This window comes from Tachyglossus aculeatus, chromosome 5 (genome assembly GCF_015852505.1).
Source record: "Tachyglossus aculeatus isolate mTacAcu1 chromosome 5, mTacAcu1.pri, whole genome shotgun sequence".
NCBI lineage: Eukaryota > Metazoa > Chordata > Mammalia > Monotremata > Tachyglossidae > Tachyglossus > Tachyglossus aculeatus.
Window position 1 is genome coordinate 79,165,975 of NC_052070.1, and position 10,831 is coordinate 79,176,805.

Genomic DNA, 10,831 nt, shown 5'->3' on the forward strand with positions numbered 1-10,831 from the left:
CATACTATCACTTATCCTCTGCATATTTTTTAGTACTGAAGACCTGTGCTGCAATACGCCTCGTTTTCAGCGTCGGTAGACTGAGTGGTGTTCAAGGATCTCATCTTTTGCAATCTTGCTTAATATTAATTATGGTTCACAGATGCACAGGAAGCCTGCGGCCCGTCCGGGTCTCACAACCACAATCATCGGTGGTATTTTTTTGAAGGCTTACAGTGTACAGAACACTATACTAGGAGCTTGGGAAAGTACAATAAAACAGCATTGATAGATATGTTCCCTGTCCACAATGAGCTTACCGTCTAGAGAGGGTTAGAAGGCTAGAAAAACCTCTCTGCAGACATTTAGTTTGCTGGAGCTTAATTACGCATTGATGCACCCCCAGGTTCAAGAAAGACATTTAGTCTTCTTTTTATTTCTACTTATCTGTCCCTCAGCTGCCAAAATCGCAGAATTCAGTAGTCATGCTTCTTCACGCTTTTTAGAATCTCTTGCATATCTCTCTTGTCTATGCGTTTCAAAAAGCTTAATTATTGGCGTAGGGAAATTTGTACAGTGAGAAGCAGTGTGGCCTAATGGAAAGAGCATGGGGTCTGTGAGCCAGAGGACCTGGGTTCTAATCTTGCCCCTGCCCCTTGTCCGCCGTGTGACCTTGGGCAAATCATTTCATTTCTCTGTGCATCAGTTCCCTCATCTGTAAAATGGGAAATCAATACCTTTTCCCCTTCCTACTTTGAGTGTGAGCCCAATGAGGGACAGAGGCTATGTCCAACCTGATTATCTGTATCTACCCCAAGGCTCAGTAAAGTGCTTGGCACATAGTAACAAGTACAGTTAAAAAAAAAAAAACAACCTTCACTTTAGGAGGTAATTAGCCTCAGTCAATCAATAGTATTTAATAATAATAGTAATGATGGCATTTATTAAGCGCTTACTATGTGCAAAGCACTGTTCTAAGCGCTGGGGAGGTTACAAGGTGATCAGGCTGTCCCACGTGGGGCTCATGGTCTTAATCCCCATTTTACAGATAATAGTAATAATGATGGCATTTATTAAGCGCTTACTAAGTGCAAAGCACTGTTCTAGGCGCTGGGGAGGTTACAAGGTGATCGGGTTGCCCCACGTGGGGCTCATGGCCTTAATCCCCATTTTACAGATAATAATAATAATGATGATGGCATTTATTAAGCGCTCACCATGTGCAAAGCACTGTTCTAAGCGCTGGGGAGGTTACAAGGTGATCAGGTTGTCCCACGTGGGGTTCACAGTCTTAATCCCCATTTTACAGATGAGGTAACTCGTATGTGCAGAGCATAATACAAGAGAATTAACAGACGTGATCCCTGCCCATAGCGAGTTTACAGTCAAGAGGGAGCTTACAGGCTACAGTCTCCTAAGTTGAAAATTTCCCAGTAGTTCACAAGTGCAGTAATTAAAATAATTACATCCTTTGCTAAGCGCTCACTGTTCTAAATGCTGGGTGGATACAGGTTAATCAGGTTGGACACCATCCCTGTCCCCCACGGAGCGCACAGTCTAAGGGAAAACAGATACTGAGCCCCCATTTTTCAGATAATAATAATAATAATGATGGCATTTATTAAGCGCTCACCATGTGCAAAGCACTGTTCTAAGCGCTGGGGAGGTTACAAGGTGATCAGGTTGTCCCACGTGGGGTTCACAGTCTGAATCCCCATTTTACAGATGAGGTAACTCGTATGTGCAGAGCATAATACAAGAGAATTAACAGACGTGATCCCTGCCCATAGCGAGTTTACAGTCAAGAGGGAGCTTACAGGCTACAGTCTCCTAAATTGAACATTTCCCAGTAGTTCACAAATGTAGTAATTAAAATAATTACACCCTTTGCTAAGCGCTCACTGCTCTAAATGCTGGGCGGATACAGGTTAATCAGGTTGGACACCATCCCTGTCCCCCACGGAGCGCACAGTCTAAGGGAAAACAGATACTGAGCCCCCATTTTTCAGATAATAATAATGATGGCATTTATTAAGCGCTCACCATGTGCAAAGCACTGTTCTAAGCGCTGGGGAGGTTACAAGGTGATCAGGTTGTCCCACGTGGGGTTCACAGTCTGAATCCCCATTTTACAGATGAGGTAACTCGTATGTGCAGAGCATAATACAAGAGAATTAACAGACGTGATGCCTGCCCATAGCGAGTTTACAGTCAAGAGGGAGCTTACAGGCTACAGTCTCCTAAATTGAACATTTTCCAGTAGTTCACAAGTGCAGTAATTAAAATAATTACATCCTTTGCTAAGCGCTCACTGTTCTAAATGCTGGGCGGATACAGGTTAATCAGGTTGGACACCATCCCTGTCCCCCACGGAGCGCACAGTCTAAGGGAAAAGAGATACTGAGCCCCCATTTTTCAGTTGAGGAAACAGATACAGAGAAGGTAAGCGTCTTGCCCAAGGTCACACAGCAGGCAAATGGCAGAGTTACGATTAAAATATAGGTCCTCTAACTCCCAGGTTCTTGCCCCTAAGTGTGCTACCGAATTGCAGGTTTTTGACTATCGTGTTTAGAATGGTTTGAGTACGGCTGAGTCCTTTACGCACACTACCAGATCTCACTGGTGCTGGGGAATGGATTAAGATGTGCGACTATGATGTAACCACACCACCCAAGGAGCAAAGTTGAAAGTAAAAACATTTTCTTTGCCTCTATGGCCGTGACGGCACAAACGTTACACCGGGCAACACAGCAGGTGATGGGACGCGAAGCAGCGTGGCTCAGCGGAAAGAGCCCGGGCTTTGGAGTCAGAGGCCATGGGTTCGAATCCCGGCTCTGCCAATTGTCAGCTGTGTTGGGCGAGTCACTTCACTTCTCTGTGCCTCAGCTACCTCTTCTGAGCCCACTGTTGGGTAGGGACTGTCTCTATATGTTGCCAATTTGTACTTCCCAAGCGCTTAGTACAGTGCTCTGCACATAGTAAGCGCTCAATAAATACAATTGATGATGATGATGATGGGGATTAAGACTGTGAGCCCCTCGTGGGACAACCTGACCACCTTGTAACCTCCCCAGCGCTTAGAACAGTGCTTTGCTCATCATCATCATCAATCGTATTTATTGAGCGCTTCCCATGTGCAGAGCACTGTACTAAGCGCTTGGGAAGTACAAATTGGCAACATATAGAGACAGTCCCTACCCAACAGTGGGCTCACAGTCTAAAAAGTAAGTAAGCGCTTAATAAATGTCATTTATTCTAGACTGCGAGCCCGCTGTTGGGTAGGGACTGTCTCTATGTGTTGCCGACTTCCCAAGCGCTCAGTACGGTGCTCTGCACACAGTAAGCGCTCAATAAATACGATTGATTGATTGATTATTATTATTATGTGGGGTGCCTCCCACCTGTCATTCAAGGGACAGAAGCACCTATTCTTCTCCACACCTACACGGCCTAACGGAAAGGCCGCGGGCTAATTGCCGTGGCACGGAATGTGTCGTATATTGTGTTGTGTGGTACTCTCCCAAACGCTGCACACAGTAAGCACTCATGACGCGTCCACCAACTCCGTTACACTGGACTCTCCCAAGTGCTTAGCACAGCACTCTGCACACAGTCGGCGGCTCAAGAAATACCACTGATTGATTGGAGTCAGCAGACCCGGGTTGTAATTCCAGCTCTGCCCCTTGCCGCTTGTTGGCAACTCATTTGACTTCTCTGTGCCTCAGTCTTTTCATCTGTAAAATGTGGACTGAACACCTGTTCCCCCTTTCCCTTGGACTGTGAGCCCCCCCCTCCACGCCCCACAACGGGACAGGGCCTGTGTCTGCTCCGACTGACGCTTGGCACAGTGTTTCACACACCAGAACACCAACACCAGGAGCAATGGGGCCTAGTGGGAACTTGGGCATGTCCATTAACTTATTTGTGCCTTAGTTTCATCATTTCTAAATGAGGAATTACATTTTTGTTCTCCCTCCAACCCTAGCCCTAGGTGGGACGGGGATTCTCTGATCTGACTGTATTTACCCCAACACTCGGCACAAAGGCAGCACCTAATAAATACCACAATTATCATCATCGATCGTATTTATTGAGCGCTTACCGTGTGTGCAGAGCACTGTACTAAGCGCTTGGGAAGTCCAAGTTGGCAACATATAGAGACGGTCCCTACCCAACAGTGGGCTCACAGTCTACAAGGGGGAGACAGAGAACAAAACCAAACATACTAACAAAATAAAATAAATAGAATACATAGGTACAAGGAAAATAAATAAACAGAGTAATAAATATGTACAAGCGAAAAGGAACACAGTTGGGGAAACCACGGAAGGTTCAAAGATTAGGAAGATTAGGGAAAACTAAATATATCAACCTCTCCTATAAGGAGAGGAACCAAAGGCTCATTTGGAGAAGCAGGACGGATGACGAAGTCTTGCCGAAGTACTATTCCCAGCGCTTAGAACAGTGCTTCGCACATAGTAAGCGCTTAACAAACGCCGTCATTATTATTACCACAACCCACACCACAGTCCTACCTGTACGCGTTGTATTTGTGGATTGCCCGGTTGACGTTCCTCTCGTAGTTTGCAAGCTCTGGAAAAGCAACACGTTGTGCAAGGTGACATATTTTGTTTTTGTCGTCTGCCTCCCCCTTCTAGACTGTGAGCCCGTTGTCGGGCAGGGACCGTCCCTAGATGTTGCCAACTTGGACTTCCCGAGCGCTTAGTACAGTGCTCTGCACACAGTAAGCGCTCAATAAATGAACACACAGAGGGAACCGGGTAATATTCAACGAGGTGCTAAGGGCAGCCGTCAGAAACTGATATCCTCAGCACGGAACCAGCCCGCGCAGAAGCGCTTAGTAATAATAATAATAATAATGATGGCATTTATTAAGCGCTTACTATGTCCAAAGCACTGTTCTAAGCGCTGGGGGGATACAAGGTGATCAGGTTGTCCCACGGGGGGCTCACAGTCTTCATCCCATTTTACAGATGAGGGAACTGAGGCACAGAGAAGTGGCTTGCCCAAGGTCCCGCAACTAGGTGGCGGAGCCGAGATTCGAACCCACGACCTCTGCCTCCAAAGCCCGGGCTCTTTCCACTGAGCCACGCTGCTTCTCACACACTAGGCGCTCAATAAATGCGACTGAACGAATGGGCCAAGGAACTCACACAAGGAGTGACAACCAGAGGTTTGGCGCAGAATGAACACTCAGTGCCGGCTACATAGTAAGCGCCTAACAAAACCCATCATCATCATTATTATTATAAATCCTATCGATTGACTGGCTGAAGCCATGGGGCAATGAAGGAGGCCAATAAGTTGGCCTACTAAATCGCCAAATGCACAGATTTGGAAGCCACATGGTCTTTTCAGGGGCTATGTGCTGGGTGCCTTTTAAAGAAATAAACGGGTGGTCTGCATCAAAAGCTCAAAGGGAGAGGCTGCTCACTGTGGGCAGGGAACGGTGTCTAATAATCATGCTATGTGTTAAGCGCTTACTATGTGCCAAGTACTGGTCTAAGCGCTGACCAACTGCCATACCATCCTCTCCCAAGCACTTAGGACAGTGCTCTACACACAGTGGGTGCTCAATAAATAGCACCGACGGACTGAAAACAGGCGATGGACAAGAGTGATGAACGGGAGCAAATGATGATTGTAATGACCTTGGGCAAGTCACTTAACTTCTCTGTGCTTCGGTTTAGAGAATCAATCGCTCGATCGTATTTATTGAGCGCTTACTGTGGGCAGAGCACTGTACTAAGCGCCTGGGAAGTACACTTTGGACTGTGAGCCCACTGCTGGGTAGGGACTATCTCTACATGTTGCCAACTGGTACTTCCCAAGCGCTTAGTCCAGTGCTCTGCACACAGTAAGCGCTCAATAAATACGATTGATGATGATGAAGAGCACAGGCTTGGGAGTCAAAGGTCGTGGGTTCTAATCCCGGCTCCCCCACATGTCTGCTGTGTGACCTTGGGCAAGTCACAACTTCTCTGGGCCTCAGCTCCCTCATCTGTAAAATGGGGATGAAGCCTATGAGCCCCCCGTGGGCCAACCTGATCACCTTGTAACCTCCCCAGCGCTAAGCACAATGCTTTTGTACATAGTAAGTGCTTAATAAATGCCATCATGATTATTATGCTCTGCACATAGTAAGCGCTCAATAAATACGACTGATGATCTGTACATGGGGATGAAGACTGTGAGCCCCCCGTGGGACGACTTGATTACCTTGTATCTACCCCAGCGCCTAGAACAGTGCTCGGCACATAGTAAGCGCTTAACAAATACCATTATATTATTAGCTCTTAGAACAGTGCTTGGCACATAGTAAGCGCTTAACAAATGCCATTATTATTAGAGAAGCGGCGGGGCTCAGTGGAAAGAGCTCGGGCTTTGGAGTCAGAGGTCATGGGTTCAAATCCCGGCTCCCACCAATTGCCAGCTGTGTGACTTTGGGCAAGTCACTTCACTTCTCTGGGCCTCAGTTCCCTCATCTGTAAAATGGGGATTAAGACTGAGCCCCCCAGTGGGACAACCTGATCACCTTGTAGCCTCCTCTGCGCTTAGAACAGTGCTTTGCATATATTAAGCGCTTAATAAATGCCATCATTATTATTATTAGCTCTTAGAACAGTGCTTGGCACATAGTGAGCGCTTAACAAATGCCATTATTATTAGAGAAGCGGCGGGGCTCAGTGGAAAGAGCTCGGGCTTTGGAGTCAGAGGTCATGGGTTCAAATCCCGGCTCCCACCAATTGCCAGCTCTGTGACTTTGGGCAAGTCACTTCACCTTCTCTGGGCCTCAGTTCCCTCATCTGTAAAATGGGGATTAAGACTGAGCCCCCCAGTGGGACAACCTGATCACCTTGTAGCCTCCTCTGCGCTTAGAACAGTACTTTGCATATATTAAGCGCTTAATAAATGCCATCATTATTATTATTAGCTCTTAGAACAGTGCTTGGCACATAGTGAGCGCTTAACAAATGCCATTATTATTAGAGAAGCAGCGGGGCTCAGTGGAAAGAGCTCGGGCTTTGGAGTCAGAGGTCATGGGTTCAAATCCCGGCTCCCACCAATTGCCAGCTGTGTGACTTTGGGCAAGTCACAACTTCTCTGGGCCTCAGTTCCCTCAATCTGTAAAATGGGGATTAATACTGTGAGCCCCCCCGTGGGACAAACTGATCACCTTGTAGCCTCCTCAGCGCTTAGAACAGCACTTTGCACATATTAAGCGCTTAATAAATGCATGCCATCATCATTATTATTATTATTATTATTAGCTCTTAGAACAATGCTTGACATATAGTAAGCGCTTAACAAACGCCAATATTATTAGAGAAGCAGCGTGGCTCAGTGGAAAGAGCTCAGGCTTTGGAGTCAGAAGTCATGGGTTCAAATCCCAGCTCCCACCAATTGCCAGCTGTGTGACTTTGGGCAAGTCACTTCACTTCTCTCATCTGTAAAATGGGGCTTAAGACTGTGAGCCCCCCCGTGGGCCAACCTGATCACCTTGTAAGCTCCCCAGCACATGGGAAGCGCTTAATAAATGCCATCACTATCATTGTTATTGGAGAAGCCGCGTGGCTCAGTGGAAAGAGCCCGGGCTTTGGAGTCAGAGGCCATGGGTTCAAATCCCGGCTCCGCCAACTGTCAGCTGTGTGACTTTGGGCGAGTCACTTCACTTCTCTGGGCCTCAGTTCCCTCATGTGTAAAATGGGGATTAAAACTGTGAGCCCCCCATGGGACAACCTGATCACCTTGCAGACTCCCCAGCGCTTAGAACATTGCTTTGCACATAGTAAGCACTTAAATGCCATCATTATTATTATTATTATGGGTTCAAATCCCGGCTCCGCCAACTGTCAGCTGTGGGACTTTGGGTGACTCACTTCACTTCTCTGGGCCTCAGTTCCCTCATCTGTAACACGGGGATTAAAACTGGGAGCCCCCCATGGGACCACCTGATCAATCAATCAATCGTATTTATTGAGCGCTTACTGTGTGCCGAGAACTGTACTAAGCACTTGGGAAGTACAAGTTGGCAACATATAGAGACAGTCCCTACCCAACAGTGGGCACCTTGTAACCTCCCCAGCGCTTAGAACAGTGCTTTGCACATAAGTGCTTACCAAATACCATTATTATTATTATTATGGGTTCAAATGGGGATTAGAGAAGCAGCGTGGCTCAGTGGAAAGAGCCCGGGCTTTGGAGTCAGAGGTCAGGGGTTCGAATCCCGGCTCTCCCACATCTGCTGTGTGACCTTGGGCAAGTCATTTCACTTCTCTGGGCCTCAGTTCCCTCATCTGTAAAATGGGGATTAAGACTGGGAGCCCCCCGTGGTACAACCTGATCCCTTTGTAACCTCTCCGGCGCTTAGAACAGTGCTTTGCACATAGTAAGCGCTTAATACATGCCATCATTATTATTATTATTATTAAAACTGGGAGCCCCCCATGGGACAACCTGATCACCTTGTAACCTCCCCAGCACTTAGAACGGTGCTTTACACACAGTAAGCGCTTAACAAACGCCATCATTATTATTACTATTATGGGTTCAAATCCCAGCTCCGCCAACCGTCAGCTGTGTGACTTTGGGCGAGTCACTTCACTTCTCTGTGCCTCAGTTCCCTCATCTGTAACATGGGGATTCAAACTGGGAGCCCCCCCATGGGACCACCTGATCACCTTGTAACCTCCCCAGCGCTTAGAACAGTGCTTTGCACATGGTAAGCGCTTAACAAATGCCATCATTATCAGTATTATTACTATGGGTTCAAATCCCGGCTCCGCCACCTGTCAGCTGTGTGACTTTGGGCGACTAACTTTACTTCTCTGTGCCTCAGTTCCCTCATCTGTAAAATGGGGATTAAAACTGGGAGCCCCCCATGGGACCACCTGATCACCTTGTAACCTCCCCAGCGCTTAGAACGGTGCTTTGCACATAGTAAGCGCTTACCAAATACCATTATTATTATTATGGGTTCAAATCCCGGCTCCGCCAACCGTCAGCTGTGTGACTTTGGGCGACTCACTTCACTTCTCTGGGCCTCAGTTCCCTCATCTGTAAAATGGGGATTAAAACTGGGAGCCCCCCGTGGGACCACCTGATCACCTTGTAACCTCCCCAGCGCTTAGAACAGTGCTTTGCCCATAGTAAACGCTTACCAAATACCATTATTAATAATATTAATATCATTATCATTTGTATTATATTATATAATATTTATATTATATTATAAATAATATTATAGATTCTTATTATTATTAATAATGATGATAACAGGCCCCCTCCCTCTTCCCCGCCCACGGCCTGCTGACCCGTCAGGAAGTCGGTGATCCCCACGTTGAGTGTCTCCTGGGGGGCTTTCCTCTTACTCATGGCGGACCGGACCGGATTAGGGGGGTCCCGGCCCTTTTAATCAATCAATCGATCGTCTTTATTGAGCGCCTACTGTGTGCAGGGCACTGTACTAAGCGCTTAAACGCCCCCAACCCTCGTCGTTGGACGCCCCGCGGCCTAGTAATGGGCCCAGGCCCTGCCCACAGTGGGGGGGGTGCTGCCCCATGGCCAGACCGTACGTCCTCTGCGTGCGTCTGCGTCTGACGTCACGGCTCACGTCGGCCCGCTGACAGGGCCCGCGCACGCGCAGAAGTGAACGCCGAGGCGGAACGGGGCGGGGGGAGACAGTGCGTGCGTCGGCGTCTGACGTCACGGATGGACGTCGGCCCGCTGACGGAGCCCGCGCACGCGCAGAAGTGAACGCTGAGGCGGAACGGGGCGAGGGGGAGACAGTGCGTGCGTCGGCGTCTGACGTCACGGCTCGACGTCGGCCCGCCGACATGGCCCGCGCACGCGCAGAAGTGAACGCTGAGGAAGAATGCGGGGGGGGGGGGGCGGAGACAGCAAGACAGGGGTCAAAACCGTCAGAACAAATAAAATCATGTCGACGTGCACGTCATTAACAAAATAAATAGAACAGTAAATAAGCACAAGTGAAATAAACAGAGTAGTGAATCTGTACAGTTTATCTTCAATAAATACGGTTGATGATGATGCTCTGTACAAATCTATCCGACCTCCATTTTGTTTCCCCAGCCCTTCCCCCCGCCATTTTGCAGGCCCTTCTTCACGGAAGAAGAAAGCCCGACAAAACCCCCCTCCACAAAACCTGCCTGACGAAAGTCCTCCCCCCCCACCCTGTTCATGTGGCCCTCGAGCGAGAAATTAACTAATTGCAAGTGTTTGCTTCTGTAACTTTCCGCTTATGCAACTCCCAAGCGTTGGCTTTGCGGTTTGGGGCCTATATAAACTCCAGCCCTACCCCTGATGGGGGCTGCTTGATTTGGGTCTCTCCCCCCTGGCAGCCGCCCGCTAATAAAAGTCCACCACTTTTGGGTCTCGCTTCCTGATTCTCTGCATAAGTCTTTTAGACTGTGAGCCCACTGTTGGGTAGGGACTGTCTCTATATGTTGCCGATTTGTACTTCCCAAGCGCTCTGCACACAGTAAGCGCTCAATACATACGATTGATGATGAGGATGATGACGCACAACATGTGGAGGCCCCGGCGAGATGTCACGGTGTCCTGTGTCTTTTAGACTGTGAGCCCACTGTGGGGTAGGGACCGTCTCTATATGTGGCCGACTTGTACTTCCCAAGCGCATAGTACAGTGCTCTGCACACAGTAAGCGCTCAATACATACAATTGATGATGATGATGATTGAGCCCACTGCGGGGTAGGGACCGTCTCTATATGTGGCCAACTTGTACTTCCCAAGCGCTGAGTACAGTGCTCTGCACACAGTAAGCGCTCAATAAAGATGACTGATGATGA

General features: G+C 48.2%; 1 protein-coding gene across 1 annotated transcript in view; it reads right to left on the reverse strand.

The window, feature by feature from the left end:
- POLB (DNA polymerase beta) overlaps window positions 1–9,587 on the reverse strand; it is a 43,441-nt gene extending 33,854 nt beyond the window's left edge. The window contains exons 1-2 of the mRNA XM_038746614.1: window positions 9,315–9,587; window positions 4,515–4,572 (exon numbers count right to left, since the gene is read on the reverse strand). Of these exons, the coding sequence (XP_038602542.1) occupies window positions 4,515–4,572; window positions 9,315–9,375 (119 nt within the window). The 5' untranslated portion in view covers window positions 9,376–9,587. The remainder of the gene's footprint in view (window positions 1–4,514; window positions 4,573–9,314) is intronic.
- Between the last annotated feature and the right edge of the window lie 1,244 nt (window positions 9,588–10,831).